Below are 22,183 nucleotides of genomic sequence, written 5' to 3' on the forward strand. Positions count from 1 at the left end.
ATCCTTGAAGGCAACATAGCAGGTGAATAAAGGTTATTAAGAAGGCATATGGGTACTTGTCTTTATTAGTTGAGGCAATAACTTTAAAATAAAGGGAGGTTGTAGTGGAGCTGTGTAAGACAGTGGTCAGGTCACACCTAGAGAAATGAGCACGTTCTGGTCACCACACTGTAGGCAGGGTGTGATTGCACTCAGAAGAGGATGCTGCCTAGGCTGCAGCAATTCAACTACGAAGAGAGACTAGAAGGGTCTATTCTCCCCCTTAGTGGAGGGATAAAAAACCAAGAGTACATATTTAGCCTAAAAGGCAGATGTTTGAGAGGGGATTGGAGGACTTTTTTTTTCCACCAGAGGATGGTGGGTATCTGCCTCAAAGGGTAGTAAAGGTAGTAACCGTCACAACATTTAGGAAATATTTAGATGATCATTTGAAGCACTATAGCGGTCAAGCGCTGGAAAATGGGACTAGAGTAGACGACCAGTGCAGACACAATAGGCTGAAGGATTTATTCCCATCTTATAAAACCCCATGACTTTCTGATGGGTCTCCACACAGGGGGAGATAGGTGGAAATGGGTTGATTGGGTAGTGCAAGCTACCAGGTGACAGGGTGGCTTTGGGGGTGGGGTTAACTGGCAACCAGGCAGAACCCAGTCCTCACAAAGTTGACCACGATATACGTTTTCTCCCATCACTTGCTGTTAACTAGGAACTAACTGCAACTGGAAAACGGCTGGGACAATGGCCAGGTTGGCTGGAATCAGTGAGAGTTTGGTAGTGGGATCCATGTCTAATGGACATTAGGACATGGAAGGAGCAAATACATGAATCATGGTTTTGCAAATTCCAGCTACACTTAACTTTCAGCATCCATTGGCTGGAATCAGTGAGAGTTTGGTAGTGGGATCCATGTCTAATGGACATTAGGACATGGAAGGAGCAAATACATGAATCATGGTTTTGCAAATTCCAGCTACACTTAACTTTCAGCATCCATTTCAGCATCCATTAGCAAAGCATTGTAATGGGAACATGCTTCGCTTTCAAATGCTAGTCAAAGACTATTTGCACCATACCATTGGTGCTTGCAAACTGAGCATCAACAGAAGTTCACAGCAATCATTTAAAAGAGATGAATGCTGGCTAATACCAAGGCATAATTTTAAAATCTTGTCAGGGTGCTGTGGGAGAAGGGGAATATTGCTTCATCATCTGTCATGAGATTATTGAAATAGACTCCACAAAATTCAATGGAAAGTTGAATGTTTGATGTAGGTCTGGGATGAGAAGTGGAGTTGGAATGCAGAAAGTACTCTCTTTTCAATATCATGTGTTGGTCACTCAACTGGCACAGCACCTTCAACTGAATTGGTGGATATGCTGTAACCAGGGCTGTGCTGGAGCAGACAACGGGTTGTTGGAAATGTGATTCTTCTTGGACTGGTCGGGGGAGCCCTCCAGGATAGTCCAGACAGAGTGTGCTGAATCATGCTGTGCCTTGCACAGTTGGGGTAGACTGTGAGGCAATGAGATAGATGCTTAAAAGTTGGGGAACAATGGTAGTTTTTTTGAGAAGGATGGCACTGGGGAGATAGAAAGTTCATGGAAACTATCCATAACAGAGTTCAGCTGTGTTGGATGTGACAAGCCAGAGAAGACCTGATCGATACCTGGCTCCAGCAGATGACAGCTGCAGGAGGTCATCATGGAATGTTAAATAGCTATTGGTCACCATGCCAGCATTTGTTGTAACGTGGAATGAACTGCAGCCTCAGTTCATTTTGTTTGTGTTCACTTTTACTGGCTGTAAATAAAAAACTCATCTTTGAAATTTGTCCAATTGCTTGTGATGTTCTCCAGCTGGACATTGAAAAGATGCAGGCCTAAATTGAACATTTGGAACCGAATGCAGTGACTTAGCAAGGGCGGTTATTCCGGATGTACCTGACCTCACGTAAACTGTCTGGCTGGTGGCTAAAGAGCAAAGAAGTCGAGAAAATAGGATTATACATGCAAGGAAGTCTCAGCCATGCCAGCTCTATGCCGTAAGCACTGCGACTTTGTGGTTGCTGTGCCATTACATGGCTGCTGTGAGATAACACCACATTTTCCAGGTGCAAAGAATACTTTTAAAGATGGCATGGGCACCAGGGTTGCCGGTCTTTTGGCTGATATCTGCTGAAACATTAGTTGTTCTGCAAACGGCGCATGGTAGGATGGGACTAGAATAGGGCGAGAGGAGAAACAAAGATAGATTATAAATGATTGGTAGCATTTGATAAAATGTCGTGAAGAATCCAGTAGGACTCATGGCCAGAAGCCCTCTTTAAAAACTTTATGAAACGATAATTAGCCAAAAAGAGAGTTCAGCTTTTTGTCTTTTGTCTGTATTTCACTCTATGATAAATTTTAGTATTCACGTTCACCCGTCTCTGCACTAGTAGCAGCTTATCCCTGTTGCAATTCATCTCATTGCACTTCTTAGGCTCATTATAGCATTGGAGCATACAGAATAAGAGCAAAAGTATCCTTTTCAGCTCCTTGAGCTGCCCCACCATTGAATAAAACTGTGGCTCATCTGTTTATGTTCTGGATTCCACATTCCCCTCTATCTTTGGTAACCCTTGATTCCACAGCCCAAAAAGAGTCTAGCTCTCGCCACCTTAAAAGTAGTCAGTTCAATCCTAACTTAACAGAATGTTCTCTAAATTTACTCTGAAAATAAATAATTAACATAAATATTCATTCTTCCCCTCATTCCTGTTCCAAAGTGGCATGCTACCTGCCTGACAATATTATTCCAGCCTCACCACATCATCTAAAACAGCAGTGGAAACACCAACTTTGCAGTATTCATGCAAATATAGGTCAACATAAATATCAATATTTGTTGCTTTCTTACCAATGTTAATGGTCGGTGGCTGATTGTTGATGGGCATTACAGTAATGTTAAGATCATACACAGGGAGAGAGTTGTGCATTGGTAACAGACGGGTAAGTGGTTCCTCAGAGCAGCAGCCTTCTACTGTACCTCCATCCCAATCCAAGATGACAAAAGTAATGGTGTCAATACAGGGTGCAAATCCCACCTCACCACCTGAGAAGAGGGAAAATTCAAATAGTAAAAGGGTTATTTTTCAAATTAAATAATTTATCAGGATTATAATTTCAGTCCATAGTCTTAACTTGACAGTTGCAATTCAAATCATAATTGGACTACTCTGAATGTCCTAATCTTTTTATCTTCCCCCTTTTGCCTTTCCAAAATAAATTCACACTTGCTGGGATAGAGTTCTGGGGAAACAATATTTTAAGGGGTACTGGCAGCCTATTTCACCTTGTTAACGATACGAAAGGGCTTTATACCCCTGAAGTAACCTTGTAATCATATCACAAAGCTGCTCCTCACTGGACATAAGTAGCACATTGTTGGCAGACAGATATGAAAGAACAACAAAGTACACAAAGTGCTAGGCAGAAACCTGAGGTTTCATCACATGAATATTAGAAATATGCAGGGAAATCAATGGTAAACCAACTAGACTTAACAGTAGAAATTATGAAATTGCCTTTCAAGAATGTAATGGTATGATTAGAGCCCAATGTTTTTGAACATAATGTATTGTAGTATTTAAACATAATATGCACTAAACAGTGTTATAAACAAGCCCAATCCCAAAGATTGTCCTTGACCTTGTCTTCTCCATGACCTGACTCTCTTGAACCCCAATTCATGGACATCAGCATTAAAAAAATCACACGACAAAAGAAAAGAAACCTACTGTTAATCCCAGCCAACTCTTCTTGCAAGTAATTTGGAGTTGAAAGCTTGGGTAATTTTAATCAGCAAGAAAAGGGATACTGAGTCTAGTTCAAGTATTCTGGCTTCTCCCTTGTGAGATTGGTTAACCCAACAGGAATGTGGAGTTGCTGGAATGTTCTGATCAATTTTTACTTTGCTATTTCCTCATTCACCATTAGTTTGTTTTGTCATCAGCCAAAGATAGACACTTAACAACAACAGGAGCTAGATAATGTTGAGATAAAGGACCAGGAGGAAAGGTAGAAAGAAAAAGAAAACAGAAGTTAAATATGGGAGCAAATAAAGGGACATTGAACAAATGGTTGTTCAAGCCTTTTCTAATGAAAGTGGCTGTTCCCAGGATGTTGATAATTTCCATTTTTAGCTGAATTGCAGCATATTTCCAGACAGTAACAATGCTGACAGAATTCCTAATTTGTCAAAAGAAATGCACTAGAAAACCTCCTCAATTCAATAGATTTTTGTTTCCATCACTGAATAAATGGTGAGTACACAGTTCTTAAAAAAAAAACATTTAATGTGATATATTAGAACATAGAACAGTACAGCACAATACAGGCCCTTCGGCCCATGCTGTTCATAGAATCACAGAATCCCTACAGCGTGGAAACAGGCCCTTTGGCCCAACAAGTTCACACAGACTCTCAGACCATCCCATCCAGACCAATCTCCCTATAATCTACACATCCCTGAACACTATGGGCAATTTAACATGTCCAATCCATCTGGCTTGCACACCTTTGGACTGTGGGAGGAAACTGGAGCACCCTGAGGAAACCACAGCAGACACAGGGAGAATGTGCAAACGCCACATAGACAGTGACTCAAGGGTGGAATCGAACCCGGGTCATGGCACTATGAGGTAGCACCGTCCTACCCCAACTGTGCTGAACTTTTACCCTAAACCTAAGGTCTATTTAACCTCCACCCCTATCTTATACTATTATCCATATGCTTGTCTAATAGCCGCTTATATACCCCTAATGAGGCCGACTCCACAACCCTCTCTGGCAATCCATTCCACGCCCCTACCACTCTGACATCTCCCCTATATCTACCTCCACTCACTTTAAACAATGTACCCACGTAATAGCTACCTCCACCCTAGGAAAAGGTCTCTGGCTGTCCACTCTATCTATCCCACTGATCATCTTGTACACCTGTATCAAGTCAAATAGATTACAATAATTCGATTAACTTCCCAGATTTCCCCTTCATAGTCCCTTTATATGTCAGTGATATATAGCTTCTTATAGCAATCTTGAGACATAGATTAAAGTTGAGTACTTTCTCCTTCTCAGCTGGTGGATTTACAAATATAAGGCCGAACAATCAAACATCAAAAAGAAACAAACAGAAGCCACTAGCTGTTTATGAACTTAAAACCTGAGGGACAGATGTGGACCAACACGAGCCTGTTCAACCATCTATTTTGATCATCACAATCTGCACCTCACCTCAATTTTCTTTGCTTTAATCCATGTCCTTTAAAGGCTTTACTTAACAAAAAATATTACCCACTTCAATTTCAAAACCCCTCATGGTCTCAGCATCAATAGCATTGCAGGGTCTGGGAGGTGAAGGTGTGGTGAACTCCAGATTTCTGAAACACTTTGTGAAACAAACAATTTCCGGATTTCATTCATGAGTAGCCTGGCTCCAATTTCATGAAAACAGTCCATTGTTGTGGATATTCTCATCGTTTTTACACAAAAAATTCCTTCTAACCTTGATCATATTACCCATCCCTATAAACAAAACCTCTTATACTCAAGGGACTGCAGGCCAAATTGATGTTAATTTAACTCTTTAAATCCTGCCAAAAACATTTCAAAGAAGGAGATGCTTGATAATCACACCACTGTGATGTGAGATGTGCAACTTAATAAAAAAAAGTAAACATTAGAACAGAAAAGGACTGACTCAGCCAAATGTAAATGTGCCTGTCAGAGAAAAGATGTCAAACCGAATTAAACGGTCACAGATTTGCAACATCTATTTCTGTCTTCTAAGGGTCTTAGAGCTTAGTTCTCAGTATCTGCATTGAAAGTAGTCTTCCAATCATGGAGTTATGTGTCAAGCTTTGCCCTGATTCTCGCCTCGGAGTCAATTTTGAATCAAACCCTCCACTTGCTCTTTCTGGCTAGTCTGCCATGCATGAGTTACGTGCAAAGAAAGGAAGTTTTGCAATTTTATAGCATTATTTCATGACCCCAGAGCATCCCAAAGCCTTCTACACCCAATTATTTCCTTTAAGGACCGTTGCTATTGAAGTGTGGAGACAATGTAGCCAATTTATGCACAGCAAGCGCCCAAAAACAAAATAACAATCAAATAGATCAGGTTGTCTCTAGGTGAGTTTGGTTGAGGCAAGATCATTAGGTGAGTCAGATTTCCAGCAATATTGGTATTTTACCCTTATATTAGACCAGGTTTGATAAGGATACCTAGCCAGTGTCCGTAGCCAGGACTCTAGTCCTTACAGGGCACTTTGCTTGGTTCAACTGCAGCAGCCATGAGATGGGGGACAACACAGTAACTGGTAAACTGCAGGCATATTCTGCCGTAGGAGCACCATGAGAATCTTCAGCGTGGCTCCTTGTTGACATCATAATTTCAAGAAGTGAAAAAGGCTGAGGATCGGTGAGTCATACAGTTCCCAGAGTCTGGTTACAGACTATTTGGCCCATTGAGTCTACACTGGCCCTCCAAAGACCGTCCCACCTGGACTCACACCGTCTTCCCTATCCCTGTAATGTTGCATTTTCCATGGCTAATTCACCTAACCTACACATCCCTGGACACTATGGGCAATTTAGCATGGCCAATCCACCTAACTCACACATCTTTGGGCTGTGGGTCGAGACCAGACCATCCATTGGAAACCCATGCAGACATGGGAGAACATGCAAACTCCAAACAGATAGTTGTCTGAGGCTGGAATCGAGCCTAGGTTCTTGGCGCTGTGAGGCAGCAGTGCTAACAATTGAGCCACTGTGCTACCGTGGTACTGTCAATTATCATCTGTCAATTACTGGTTAACCCATCCTTATCCTACAGAAATAAATAAGTGCGAACTTAGTTACAGTTAACCTTTGTCTAATGTTAGTGAGTAAGAAGTCTAACAAAATAAGACTAATAATCCTAGACTAAGGTGTCAACCATAAGTTTAAAAGATGTCCGGAGAGACAAGCTGAGCAGAACATGTATCTTGTTGCATGTGGGGAGTCCTGGTGATGCCAGTCTCCCAGATGACCAGCATGATGGCTCTGTGGTTAGGAATACTGCCTCACAGTGCCAGGGACCTGGGTTCAATTCCACCCTCCAGCAACTGTCTGTGTGGAGTTTGCATGTTGTCTACATGGGTTCCCTCTGGGTGCTCCAGTTTCCTCCCACAGTCCAGAGATGTGCAGGCTAGGTGGATTGGCCATGCTAAATTGCCTGTACTGCTCATGGCTGTGCAGATTAGGTGGGTTATGGGGGATGAGTCTGGGTGGGATGCTCTGAGGGTTGGTGTGGACTTGTTGGGTCAAAGGGTCTGTTTCCCCACTTAAGGATTCTATGCTCCATAATCTATGATTATGTCCAAATGTGTAGGGAGTGCTCCCAGCTGTACACACTTGAGCTCTAGGGTCTTTGAACTTGAGCAGTGGTTGGAGACACTGCGGTGCATCTACAAGCCTTAGAGTTACATGGCTAGCAAGTTTAGAGAGGTAGTCACACTGCAGCTCAAAGGACTAGAGGGAAAAAAGGAATGGGTGACCATCTGATACTCCGGAAAGAACTGACAGATAGTGCAGGAATCCCCTGGGGTTCCGCTCACTAATTTGGAAGGTGATGAGGGTGCTGCTTCCTCAGAGAAATGCAGTCAGAGCCAAGCTTCTGGTACTACAAGCAGCCTGACTGTATGATGGTAGTGGGAAGAAGAAAGGAAGAGCAATAGCATTAGCGGTTTCTTTAGTTAGGGGAGTACATAGGCAATTCTGCATCATGATGTGACTCCAGGATGGTGTGTTGCTTACCTGATGGCAAGGTCGGGGATATCACAACTGCAGGGCATCCTGAAAGGGGAGGCTGACAGGTTAGAGGCTGTGGTACATATTGGTATCTATGATATGGGCATAGTTAGGAATGAGGTCTTCCATCAAGAATTCAGGGAACAAGGCAGTAGATTAAAAAGCAGGACCTCTATGCTTGTAATCTCTGGATTCCACCCAGTGTCATGTGCTAGCGAATTTAGAAATACAAGAATAGGACTAATGAATGCATGGCCCAAGAGTTGGTGCAAAAGTGAGGGTTTTAGTTTCCTGGATCACTTAGACCATTTTTGGAGAATTTGGGGCATGTACAGACAAGACAGCCTGCACTTGTAACTCATAGGGACTAACATCTTTGCAGGTAGAAACCACAAGAATTGTGGATACTGTAAATCAGGAACAAAAAGAGAAGTTGCCAGAAAAGTTCAGCAGGTCTGGAAGCATCTGTGAAGAAAAGTCAGGGTTAATGTTTCGGGTCTGACAAACCTTCCTTAGAACTGTCCTGGGCCTGAAACTTTACTGGTAGTCTATTGTAGGCCTCCAAAGATTCAGTGGGAAATAGAGGAGCAAATGCACAGACAGTTCAGATAAATGTGTAAGAGTAATATTGGGAAATCATAATGGGGGATTTCTACATTCCCAACATAAATGGGGACAGTCATAGAGTTAACAGTTTAGAGGGGGAGGGCTCTTGAAATGTATATGGGGGAGTGTTTTATATCAATATGTAGAAGGCCAAAGAGGGATAGCACAGTGTTGGATGTGGCTCGGGGATAAAACCTGGAAAAGTGTTCAGTGTGACGTGGAGGAACATTTAGGCAATAGCGATGAAAATATGGTATAGTTCAAATTTGTCCTGGACAAGGAAAAAGATGGCCTGCAAAAAAAGGTTTTGGATTCTATTCATGGGAAGGCAAATTTTATTAATATAAAGCAGGATCTGGCCACAATAGATTGGAAATAGCACCTTGCGGGTAAGTCTACAGCAGATCAGTGGGGCTATGTTGAAAAAGGAGTTGAGGAAAGTGCAGGTCAACATGTATTCTGTACTTGTAGGAGCAATAAGTTCAGAGAACGCTGGATATCTAGAACAATTCGGGACTGGATGAGAAAGAAATGTCAGACTTTTTGCAAGTCCTAAGGGAGCAATTCAGCTCTGGCCCTAAAGGAATACAGAAGAAAACTTTAAGGAAGCAATTAGAAGAGCCAAAAAGTGGCATGGAAAATGACTTGTGAACAGGACTAAACAGAATCCTAAGATATTTTTATAAAAGTATTGAAGGGAAAAGGTTAACTAGGAAAAGAGTAGGGCCAATTAGGAACCAAGGGAAAAGGTCTGTGTGAAGCCACAGAATATTGGAAGTGAGTCAAATGAAAACTTTTCTACAGTCTTCACTCTGGAAAAGAAGAATGGAAGTATGGAATTCAGGAAAAGGAACTGTGAAGAACGCGCAGTTTGCCAAAGGAAATGGGAAGGTTATGTTGTGTTATGTCAGGCTCAAAGACAGACAAATCCTGTGGCCCAGATTAATTATATCCCAGGCTGCAGTGGGAGATGAGACAGGAAACCTTAGCAGCTCTGACACAAATTTTTAATTCCTCTCTGACCACAGGACAAGTGCCAAAGGACTGGAGGATGGCAATCTGGTCCCACTTTTAAGAAGGATGGTAGAGTTGCACTAGGAAATTAGAGAACCGTAAGTCTCACATCTGTGGTCGGGAAACTATTAGAGAAAATTCTGAAGAATCAAATTAAACCCACTTGGAAAGTTAATTAGGGGTTGTCAGCATGGCTTTGTCAAAGGGAGGTCATACTTAACAAATTTATTAGAATTTTTTGAAAATGTGACAGTATGTGGATGAGATCATTTCAGTTGATATACTTTATATGGATTTTAGCAAAGCTTTTGAAAAAGCCCAACATGGGAGACTGATTGAGAAGGGTTAAAGCACATGGAATGGCAGGAAACTTGACAAGATGGATCATAGACTGGCTTAGCAATAGGACACAAAGGGTACTGGGTAAAAGGCTGATTGAATGATTGGAGACCTGTGATCAGCAGTGTATTACAAGGATCAATACTGACCCCCTTATCATTTGTTATATACATTGATATAGATGAAAATGTGGGGGGATTGCGAAGCAAATTTGTAGATAACACCAGGATTGGTTGAGTAGTTAACAGTGAAGAAGATGGCTATAGGTTACAGGATGGGTTCGTCAGATGTACAGATGGTATTTAATCCTGACAAGTGCACTTTGGAAGTAGAAACAAGATGAGGGAGTATTTAATGAATGAAGAACATGGGTAGCTCAGAGAACAGAGGGATCTTGGGGTAATTATTCACAGATCCCTGAAGTCAGCAGAGCACCTGAAGAGCATAGTGGAGAAGTCATATTGATTACCTGCTTTCATCAGTTGTGGCATGGATTATAACAGCAAGAAAGGACTGTTGGAGTTATACAGAGCGTTAGTTAGGCCAGGACTGGAGTAATGTACTCAGTTCTAGTCAATTCACTGCAGGAAGGATGTGATAGCACTAGAGGAGGTGCTGAGGAGCTTTAGAACATAGAACATAGAACATAGAACAGTACAGCACAGAACAGGCCCTTCAGCCCACAATGTTGTGCCGACCATTGATCCTCATGGATGCACCCTCAAATTTCTGTGACCATATGCATGTCCAGCAGTCTCTTAAATGACCCCAATGACCTTGCTTCCACAACTGCTGCTGGCAACGCATTCCATGCTCTCACAACTCTCTGCGTAAAGAACCTGCCTCTGACATCCCCTCTATACTTTCCACCAACCAGCTTAAAACTATGACCCCTCGTGCTAGCCATTTCTGCCCTGGGAAATAGTCTCTGGCTATCAACTCTATCTATGCCTCTCATTATCTTGTATACCTCAATTAGGTCCCCTCTCCTCCTCCTTTTCTCCAATGAAAAGAGACCGAGCTCAGTCAACCTCTCTTCATAAGATAAGCCCTCCAGTCCAGGCAGCATCCTGGTAAACCTCCTCTGAACCCTCTCCAAAGCATCCACATCTTTCCTATAATAGGGCGCCCAGAACTGGACGCAGTATTCCAAGTGCGGTCTAACCAAAGTTTTATAGAGCTGCAACAAGATCTCACGACTCTTAAACTCAATCCCCCTGTTAATGAAAGCCAAAACACCATATGCTTTCTTAACAACCCTGTCCACTTGGGTGGCCATTTTAAGGGATCTATGTATCTGCACACCAAGATCCCTCTGTTCCTCCACGCTGCCAAGAATCCTATCCTTAATCCTGTACTCAGCTTTCAAATTCGACCTTCCAAAATGCATCACCTCGCATTTATCCAGGTTGAACTCCATCTGCCACCTCTCAGCCCATCTCTGCATCCTGTCAATGTCCCGCTGCAGCCTACAACAGCCCTCTACACTGTCAACGACACCTCCGACCTTTGTGTCGTCTGCAAACTTGCTGACCCATCCTTCAATTCCCTCGTCCAAGTCATTAATAAAAATTACAAACAGTAGAGGCCCAAGGACAGAGCCCTGTGGAACCCCACTCACCACTGACTTCCAGGCAGAATATTTTCCTTCTACTACCACTCGCTGTCTTCTGTTGGCCAGCCAATTCTGTATCCAAGCAGCTAAGTTCCCCTGTATCCCATTCCTCCTGACCTTCTGAATGAGCCTTCCATGGGGAACCTTATCAAATGCCTTACTGAAGTCCATATACACCACATCCACAGCTTGACCCTCATCAACCTTACTAGTCACATCCTCAAAAAACTCGATAAGGTTTGTAAGGCATGACCTACCCCTCACAAAGCCGTGTTGACTGTATTTGATCAAGCCATGCTCTTCCAGATGGTCATAAATCTTATCCCTCAGAATCCTTTCTAACACCTTGCAGACGACAGACGTGAGACTTACCGGTCTATAATTGCCGGGGATTTCCCTATTTCCTTTCTTGAAGAGAGGAATTACATTTGCCTCTCTCCAGTCCTCAGGTACGACTCCAGTGGAGAGCGAGGATGCAAAGATCTTCGCAAGTGGCGAAGCAATTGCATTTCTCGCTTCCCAAAGCAGCCGAGGACAAATCTGATCCGGGCCTGGCGACTTGTCAATCTTAATGTTTGACAAAATTTTCAGTACATCAGCTTCCTCTATCTCTATCCATTCCAGCATGCACACCTGCTCTTCAAAGGTTTCATTCACTACACAGGTCGTTTCTTTCGTAAAGACAGAAGCAAAAAACTCATTTAGGGCTTCCCCTACCTCCTCAGGCTCCACACACAAGTTCCCTATGCTATCCCTGATCGGCCCTACTCTTTCTTTGACCATTCTCTTATTCCTCACGTAAGTGTAAAATGCCTTTGTGTTTTCCCGGATTCCTTCTGCCAAGCCTTTCTCGTGCCCCCTCCTGGCTCTCCTCAGACCATTTTTGAGCTCCTTCCTTGCCTGCATGTAATCCTCTCTAGCTGAACTTGACCCTAGCTTCCTCCACCTTATGTAAGCTACCTTCTTCCTTTTCACTAGAAGCTCCACCGCTCTCGTCATCCAAGGTTCCTTTATCTTACCCCGTCTTGCCTGTCTCAGAGGGACATATTTACTCATCACTCCCAACAACTGTTCCTTAAACCATCTCCACATGTCTATAGTTCCCTTACCATGGAACAACTGCTCCCAGTCCATGCTTCCTAACTCGTGTCTAATCGCATCATAGTTTCCTCTTCCCCAATTAAATATCCTCCCATTCTGCCTAATCCTCTCCTTCTCCATAGCTATGTAGAATGAGAGAGTGTTATGGTCACTATCACCAAAATGCTCTCCCACCACAAGATCTGATACCTGCCCCGGCTCGTTTCCGAGCACCAAGTCTAGAATGGCCTCTCCCCTCGTCGGCCTGTCAACGTACTGCGTTAGGAAACCCTCCTGAACACACCTTACAAAAACAGCTCCATTCAAATCTTCTGCTCGGAGGAGGTTCCAATCAATATTAGGAAAGTTAAAGTCACCCATTACAACAACCCTACTGCGTCCACACTTTTCCAAAATCTGTCGACCTATGCTTTCTACAATCTCCCTGCTGCTATTGGGGGGCCTGTAGTAAACCCCTAACGAGGTGACTACTCCCTTGCTGTTCCTAAGCAGTAAGGCATTTGCCAAGATATTGCCTGGAATGAAGAAATTGAGCAATATAGAGATAACAGATATTCTTGGGTTATTTCCTTTTAGAGCAGAGAAGGCAGAGGAGGAACATTGTTGAAATATATAAGATTGAGAGGCATGGACAGGGTGAATGGAGAGCAGCTGTTCCCCTTGGTTGAGCGTCAAACACAAGAGGCCATAGTTTTAGGGTAAGGAGGTTAGAGGAGATTTGGGGAGAAACTTTTTCACTCAGCAGGTAGTGGGAAATCTGGAATGCACTGTATGGGAAGGTGGTGGAGGCCAGAAACCTTACACCCTTTTAAAATATTTGGATAAGCACTTAAGATATAACATTCAAGGATATCTGACAAGCGCAGAAATTTGGGATTAGGGCATTGGATCGTGACGTTGGTGTAGAATTGATGCACCAAAGGGCCTTTTCTGTACTATATGAATTTATGAAATAATCTTTGAATCTCTTAATCTAAGGGGCTAGCCAAAGATGCATATGAAGAACACAACAGAATTACATAAGGAGAAGTTACTTACCAGTGTGTATATATGTCACTGTCCTTGAAAGGATATCTGCCTGAAAGAAGTGGTCAACAATTTGGCTATCTTTCTGTACCATTCCATGGAATGGTTGCCTTGCAATCATGAACATAAGCCTCTCATCCTCACTATCCAGGTCAGTAGCGTAGAGATTTTCTGTGGTGATGGTGACTTCTGCCCCCTCAAGACAATACAATACGGGCTTCAGGCCAGGCTTCATCACTGGAGGCTCATCATTCACTGGTAGTATCTGGAGTGAAATCACAGGGCATTACAAAGATTTAGGCTGCAACAGAAACATCAAGCCAATCAGCTCTTGCAGGCTGCAAGATTAAAGTTCCCAGGGAGCCAGACTTTCTAATATTGTTAAAAAGATTCTCAGAAAAATATCAACCAGGAAACAACAAATGTCTTTGCATCGAATAAATTGATCTTGGCTACAGTGTAAAATGAATGATGAGTTGACAGACTGCTCTATACCTTTTCCAATTTTGTTCAACTTGACTTCAAGGTGACAAATTAAATTGATTCATACAATTGTACAATATCATTACCATTGATTACTATTCAAAAAATCTTACTGTGATCTTTATTTTCAATATTATACTTCCAGCACTGTAGAGCCACTTGTATGATCAATTAGGCTGGAGAATAGTTGACAACAGGATTATTAGATAAAGAGAATGTCAAAAATAATAGATAACAAGGTGTTCATCCAGCTTGACACAGCAGACCAAGCAGCAGCAGAGGAGCAGGAAAGCTTCTTCAGAAATGGGGGAGGGGAAGAGGATTCTGAAATAAATAGGGAGAGAGGGGGAGGCGAATAGAAGATGGACAAAGGAGAAGATAGGTGGAGAGAAGACAGACAGATCAAAGAGGCGGGGTGGAGCCAGTAAAGGTGAGTGTAGATGGGGAGTTAGGGGGGAGATAGGTCAGTCCAGGGAGGACGGACAGGTCAGGGAGGCGGGATGATGCTGGTAGTTAGATGGGTGTGGGGCTTGAGGTGGGAGGAAGGAATAGTTGAGAGAAAGGACAGGTTAGGGAGTGGCGGACATGCTGGGATGGTTTTGGGATACGGTTGGGGGCGGGGATGTTTTGAAGCTTGTGAAGTCCACATTGATACTATTGGGCTGCATGGTTCACAAGCGAAAGATGAGGTACTGTTCCTGCAACCTTCGGGTGGCATCATTGTAGCACTGCAGGAGGCCTAGGATAGACATGTCATCCAAGGAGTGGGAGGGGGAGTTGAAATGGTTCGCAACCAGGGGTGCAGTCATTTGTCACAAACAGAACGTAGATAGAACATAGAACATAGAACATTACAGCACAGTACAGGCCCTTCGGCCCTCGATGTTGTGCCGACCTGTCATACCAATCTGAAGCCCATCTAACCTACGCTATTCCATGTACGTCCATATGCTTATCCAATGACGACTTAAATGTACCTAAAGTTGGAGAATCTACTACCGTTGCAGGCAAAGCATTCCATTCCCTTACTAGTCTCTGAGTAAAGAAACTACCTCTGACATCTAGATGTTCCACAAAGCAGTCCTCAAGCCTCCGCTTGGTTTCCCCATTGTAGAAGAGGCCACAACGGGAACAGCCGATACAGTATATCACATTGGCAGATGTGCAGGTTAACATCTGTTTGACGTGGAAGGTCTTCTTGGGCCCTGGGATGAGGGTGAGGGGGAAGGTGTAGGGGCAAGTGTAGCACTTCCTGCGGTTGCAGGGAAAAGTGTCGGGTGTGTTTGGGCTGGTGGGGAGTGTGGAGCTGACAAGGGAGTCACAGAGATAATGGTCCCTCCGGAAAGCAGATAAGAGTGGGGAGGGAAAAACGTCTTTGGTAGTGGGGTCAGATTGCAGATGGCAGAATGGTCGGAGGCTAATGTGTTGGATCCGAAGGTTGGTGGGGTGGTACGTGAGGATAAGGGGGATTCTGTTTTGGCTGTTATTTTGGGAAGCGGGTATGAGGGATGAGTTGCAGGAAATGTGACAGACACGGTCAAGGGCGTTTTTGACCACTGTTGGGGGGAAGTCACGATCCTTAAAAAAACGAGGACATCTGGGATGTGCGGGCGTGGAATACCTCATCTCGGGAGCAGATGCAGCAAAGGAATTGAGAATAGCGAATGACATTTTGCAGGAAGGTGGGTGGGAGGAGGTGTAATCTAAGTAGCCATGGGAGATGTGGAGGAGGCCACATCAGAAACAGTATCCCACAGTGGCAGATGTGTAGGTCAACATCTGTTTGATAAGGAAGGCCTTCTTTGCGGCCTGGGATGAGGGTGAGGGGGGAGGTGTAGGGGCATCAGGGAAACCAAGCCGAGGCTTGGGGACTGCTTTATGGAACATCTACGCTCGATTCGCGACAAACGACGGCACCTCCCAGTCATGAACCATTTCAACTTCCCCTTCCACTCCTTGGATGACATGTCCATCCTGGGCCTCCTGCAGTGCCACAATGATGCCACCCGAAGGTTGCAGGAACAGCACCTCATATTTTGCTTGGCAAACATGCAGCCCAATGGTATCAATGTGGACTTCACAAGCTTCAAAATCTCCCCTCCCCCCACCGCATCCCAAAACAAGCTCAGCTCACCCTGCCTCCCTAACTTGTCCCTCCTCTCATCTATACCCTCCTCCCACCTCAAGCCCCACACCCATCTACCTCCCAGCTTCATCCCGCCTCCTTGGCCTGTCCGTCCTCCCTGGACTGACCTATCTCCTCCCCAACTCCCCACCTACACTCACCTTTACTGGCTCCACCCCCACCTCTTTGACCTGTCTGTCTCCTCTCCACCTATCTTCTCCTTTATGCATCTTCTAACTGCCTCCACCTTGTCCCTATTTATTTCAGATTTCTCTTCCCCTGTCCCATTTCTGATGAAGGGTCTAGACCCGAAATGTCAGGTTTCCTGCTCTTCTGATACTGCTTGGCCTACTGTGTTCTTCCAGCTTTACACTTTGTTGTCTCATATTCTCCAGCATCAGCAGTTCTTATTATCTCTGTGAAAAATAATAGTTATCAATTATTTTGTAACAGTAGGGAAAAATGATTAAGAATATTTCCTATCTGTGAGAGACATGCACCCTGTTTCTTTTTCTTAGTGAACCATGGAAGCAGGCTACATAATCTTCTGGAGTAGAGTTCTTTGACTTAGTGTTTTAACAGGCATTAAAATACTCAGCAGAGGGGACAGCAGCACCCACCAGTGTGAGGCCCTTTACACTCTGAGCTTTACACTCATATATTGCACAGGCCACAGATCTCTAGGGTCTCTAATCCCCAGTGATCTTGCCACAGATATTGTCAACCACTTCATTCACACCAACATATTTGGACACAGAGCCAGGGACAGAATTTGAATTTGCACAACGGCAGTAGCATCAGCATAATCCCATAGATGCCTTGTTCATCTTGCTTCCACATGATGCAGCTGGCTTTCAAGAAAGACACTGATCCAAGGTGCATAATGTGTGGACATGAAGTTAGACATCCTATCATGGGCTATTCTCCTGGAATAAGAGAAAAGGAAGAATTAAGTGGGGCAAAAGTCAGTGGCACAGCTTTTAGTGTTGATGCAGGTGTGCAAAGGGTGGTGAGGAGTCCTGGGCAAGTGATTAGGTAACACTGTAGCTGTTGTGGAAGTTGGGTGAAACAAAACCATGTGAGGCAAGCTGCTACAAGGAATAATGAAAGTGGTAGAGTATGAACCTTGGTAGGAGGTGGATGCAAAGCCATGTGGAGAAAACCTTTCAAAAAACTCGATATAACTTGCACTTAGCCAAAAGCAGTAAGATTCTACCCTACATCTCTTTGCTCACTAAGCTGCACGCTTCAGAATAGCTGGCAAATTACTACAGGAGTTAATGATTATTTTCCTGAGAGCAGTGAAGGTTGAGGGCAAATTTAATAAAGATATTCAAAGTCATTAAGGACCAGGGAGAAAATGTTTCCCCTGGCAGGAAGGTCACTTATGAGATGACTCAAATTTTAGAAATTTAGCCAAACAAAAGAACGACAAAGCGAAATGAGAAGAGTTTATTTTACATACAGATTTGTCAGAATCTAGAAATTACAGGCAGTGTAATATCTCAAAGCAACTATGGAGACTTAAACAGAGTTAACATTTTCAGTCTGGTATGACTCTTCTTCAGAACTGTTAAGATGTTACATACAGTTCAATAGTTTAATAGAGATTAATGAGATGATGAGACTCAATAACCAGACAACAATAAGCACACTGTTGAGAATACTGGGAATCTACAGGAAATACTATTAACTTAAGAGGGGAACACAGTCAGCGTGGACTAGTTGGACCAAGGGGTCTGTTCTCTGCTGTATGACTCTATGAGGCTATGGCTTAGATACAGCGGAGTCAAAGCTGACATTTCAAAATGGCAAAACTTTTATCAGATATCGACTCAAAACTTCAAACAAACCCTTTAAGCATAACAGTGTGATGAAAAAATATACCAAACACATCAGTAATGCTGTATGTTCCATTTTTTGAACAGGACAAACTTATTACCAAGATTAACAAATTACTGGTTTTCAATGAAAACACATAATAACAAACAATCTTGGACTGGAAATTCTTCATAAAATTTACCCAGATCTTTGGGACATCACACAGTGTCATAAAAGAGTACAAGGCCTAGGGATTCTAATCACAACATAAGAAATTATCAAGAATTGCATTTTTAAAAAATCACTATGGGTGCAAACATTTTTAGCTAGGCCACTATTGCCCAATCCTAGTTGCACTCAGGAAAGAGTTAGTGAGCTGACTTTTTGAACAACTACAGTCTTTGGACTATAAAGAAATTCAGTGCCTTTATGAGTGGAAGGACCAAGTGATACTGCAGAATGGTGATATATTTCCAAATCTGGATGGTAAGAGCTTGGAGAGTAAGTGGAAGGTGGTGGTCTCCAATGTACCCGTAACTCTGACAATAAGTAAATAAAAACTAAAGAACTGCAGATACTAAAAATCTGAAACAAAAACAGAAATTACTGTAAAAACTCAGCAGGTCCGGCGGCATCTGTGGAGAGAAATCAGAGTTAACATTTCAGGTTCAGTGACACTTCAGAGCTCATTGGGAAAAGTGTGGGAAATATGCTAAAGATGGAGTGGGGAGATGGGAAGGAGTAAACACTAGGTAGAGATGAAGACCCGAGAGAAATTTACAGTTTGGCAGGTATGGGGTAAAGGTCAGCCTCGGAAAATGAATAGCTGTTAATGGGGATTGTTAGTGGCTAACAATGGACTGTTCGTGATAGCAGCCCATGTTATGACAGGACCTGTTATGTAGGGGTTAGGGTAAAGAAATGGGAAAGGTGCTCAAGCTCTTAAATTGTTGAACTTGATATTGGTCCAGAGGGCTGCAGGGCTCCCAAGCAGAAATGAAGTGTTGTTTTTCAAGCTTATGCAGAGCTTTTCTGGAGATCTTCAGCAAACCCAAGATAGTGATGTTGCCCTGGGACAGGGTGGTGTGTTGAAAAGGCAGGCAACATGAAGCTCAGGGTTATTTTTGTAGACACAATATAGGTTTTCTGCAAAGCAGTCAGCCAGTCTTTGCTTTATCTCCCAATACAGAGGAGACCACTCTATGGAGCTGTGAATACAGTAAACTAATTTGAGTGAAATGCAGTTAAATTGCTACTTCACCTGGAAGGTACATCTGGGATCTTGGATAGTAAGAAGGGAGGAAGTAAACAGGCAGATATTGCACCTTCTGTCATTGCTTGGAAAGGTTCCATGGGGGTTTGGAGAGATTTTGGGAGTAGACGAGGAGTGGAACAAATATCTCAGAGCAGATCCTGCAGATGCCTGACAAGGAGGGCAAAGGGTTTATGTTTTTGGTGGTGGCATCCTGCTGGAGGTGGCAGAAGTGGTGGGTAATGATCCTTTGGATATGGATGCTAGTGGGATGATAGGTGAGGTTGAGGGGAAACCCACTGCTGTTGTGCGAGGGAAGAATGGGATGAAGTCCAATGTGCGGGCAATGAGTCAGACACAGCTGAGGGCCCAGTCAACCACAGTGATAGAGAATCCTCAGGTGATGAAGAAGGTGGACATTTTGTCGGCCCCCTTGTCAAAATTGTCAACATTGGAACAGATGTGACAGAGATGGAGGAACTGGAGAAATGGAATACAGTCTTTACAGGAAGCAGGATGTGAGGATGTACAATCAAGGTAACTACGGCAGTTGATAGGTTTGTCGTGGATATTGGTGGCCAGCCCATCCATAAAATTGGAAACAGAGATGTCAAGGAAGGGAAGGGAGGAGTCAGAGATGGGCCAAGTGAAGGAGACCGTGGGTGGAAATTGCAAGTGAAATAGATAATTGTTCCAATTCCAGGCAGAAGAGAGAAAGCAGTACCAATGGTGTCACTGATGTACCAGAGTGTGGGCTGGGGCCTGAGGAGAACTGGAGCAGGGAATATTATATGTACTCGACAAAGAGACAAGTGTAACTGGGGCCCATGCAAGTACCCATCGCCATCTCTTTGACCTGATGTGAGTGAGAGGATGGTGGTCGATGAGCATGGTTCAAGCCTTCTTTCCAGGAGATAGGAAGAGATGTATTCTGTGGGGCAGGGACAGGCAGTAACAATGGATATGTCTGGGCAGTCCTGTTCGTTGATTTTGGGAGCGGAGGTAGAAGCGGACTTTGCAGTGTTATGGCACTATGATCTTGGAGACAATGAGGAGTGATGGGGTGGGGGCATAGGGGGTTTCATCACCAGGTGAAATGAGATTAATAACTGTTCTGGACGTAAAAGCTTAGTGTTTCATAGTGGGTCATGGTTTGGAATAGATAGGAAAAGGCATCTGAGAGCTGATGCTCAGCCTTTGCAATGTGGATCCAGTGTGCCCATAACAACAGCACCACCCTTGTTGGTAGGCTTGATTACGAAGTCAGGGTTAGATCTCAGTCCATGGAGTATAGTCAATTGCAAGGGAGGTAAGTTGGAATGGATAAGGGGTGGGGGCAGAAAATATTGAGGCAACAAATGTCATGTCAACTGTTCTTGCTGAACAGGTCAAGTGCAGACGAAAGGCCAGAGAGACGGGTCCAAATGGAGGGAGAGTGTTAGAGACAGGTGAAAGGATTTGACAGACTGGGAGAGGTCTCTTGTCCAAGAGAAATGAACAGAGGCAAAGGCAACAGAAAAAGACTCTTGTGCCCAAAATTCATAAAGGTGGGCATGTAGAGAGATAAAACTAAGACCTTTGCAGTGTACAGATTTCCACTCAGTGCCTCCAAGCTGATAGCCACATGGTGACATTTTATTCAATGTTAAATGTTCAATTTATCATCCTCAAATCAAAGGGGAGAAACTACTACTGAATAGTGTATCACTGCTGGGAAGGACATTGGGAACAGAATTTTCACCTGGGCCTCAGAAATTGCAGCCAAATATCATTGAAAGTGATTAGTACAGAGCAAAAAGTCATGAAGAAGAGGAGAGACAAGTATTTTAATATTTCTGTTAATATAATCACATGAGTAAGCAGAATCAGCACCCCTCTCTTTTAAACTCCCTCACAGTCATAAAGCCATGGAGATCTACAGCACAGAAACAGGGCTTTCGATATATCATGTCTGCATCAGTCAGGAACAGTCACCTAACTATTCCAATACTATATTTCAGATCTTCTCACATAGTTTTGTATGCCTTAACATCACAAGTGCACATCTAAATATACAAGGTATACAAGATAATGAGAGGCATAGATAGAGTTGATAGCCAGAGACTATTTCCCAGGGCAGAAATGGCTAGCACGAGGGGTCATAGTTTTAAGCTGGTTGGTGGAAAGTATAGAGGGGATGTCAGAGGCAGGTTCTTTACGCAGAGAGTTGTGAGAGCATGGAATGCGTTGCCAGCAGCAGTTGTGGAAAGCAAGGTCATTGGGGTCATTTAAGAGACTGCTGGACATGTATATGGTCACAGAAATTTGAGGGTGCATACATGAGGATCAATGGTCGGCACAACATTGTGGGCTGAAGGGCCTGTTCTGTGCTGTACTGTTCTATGTTCTATGTTCTAAATCCTTCCTACAATGTTATGAGAATTTCTGCCTCTACCACTCTTACACAGTACTAGATTTCTCCCACCACCTTGGCAGAAAGAGGTCTTCTTTACATTTCTTCGAAACCTTCGGCTCCTTTACCTTAAATCCATGTTCCCACAATTCATCTCTCCATCATAATTTTATATACTTCAATCATGTTCCCTCTCAATCTCTTTTGTTCAAAGGAGAGCAACCCAAATCTGTCCAATTTCTCTTCATAACTGAAATTTTCAAACCCAGTTACAACAAATAGTGTTAATTGGTTTTTCACAACTAGGTATAACATTTCGTTTAAAGTTACTTAAATGGATCTAGTACAGGCAGGAAGGTAAAGGCAAATACAGTAACAGATCTTAAGAGTACTTTGGGTAATGGGAATGAAAAGAACTAAGTACAATTGTTTATCTGTTGTCCTCTTGGGAAGTGAAAAGTTTGCAAATATTAAGTTCTCAGCAAACATATTTTTCTAAGTAGCTTTTTTATTGATGTGAATTTTTATGACTGAGATTGATGGAGAAACAGAGGGCAAGAAAAGCTTCCT

The 22,183-nt window shown here is 43.3% G+C and overlaps 1 protein-coding gene across 1 annotated transcript in view; it reads right to left on the minus strand.

Annotated features, from left to right (window-relative positions):
• The window catches only part of frem1a (Fras1 related extracellular matrix 1a), a 395,391-nt gene that overhangs the window by 132,724 nt on the left and 240,484 nt on the right, over positions 1-22,183 (minus strand). The window contains exons 15-16 of the mRNA XM_059645008.1: positions 13,553-13,805; positions 2,903-3,097 (exon numbers count right to left, since the gene is read on the minus strand). Coding sequence (XP_059500991.1) covers positions 2,903-3,097; positions 13,553-13,805 — 448 coding nt within the window. The remainder of the gene's footprint in view (positions 1-2,902; positions 3,098-13,552; positions 13,806-22,183) is intronic.

Source organism: Stegostoma tigrinum, chromosome 3 (assembly GCF_030684315.1).
Source record: "Stegostoma tigrinum isolate sSteTig4 chromosome 3, sSteTig4.hap1, whole genome shotgun sequence".
Taxonomy (NCBI): domain Eukaryota; kingdom Metazoa; phylum Chordata; class Chondrichthyes; order Orectolobiformes; family Stegostomatidae; genus Stegostoma; species Stegostoma tigrinum.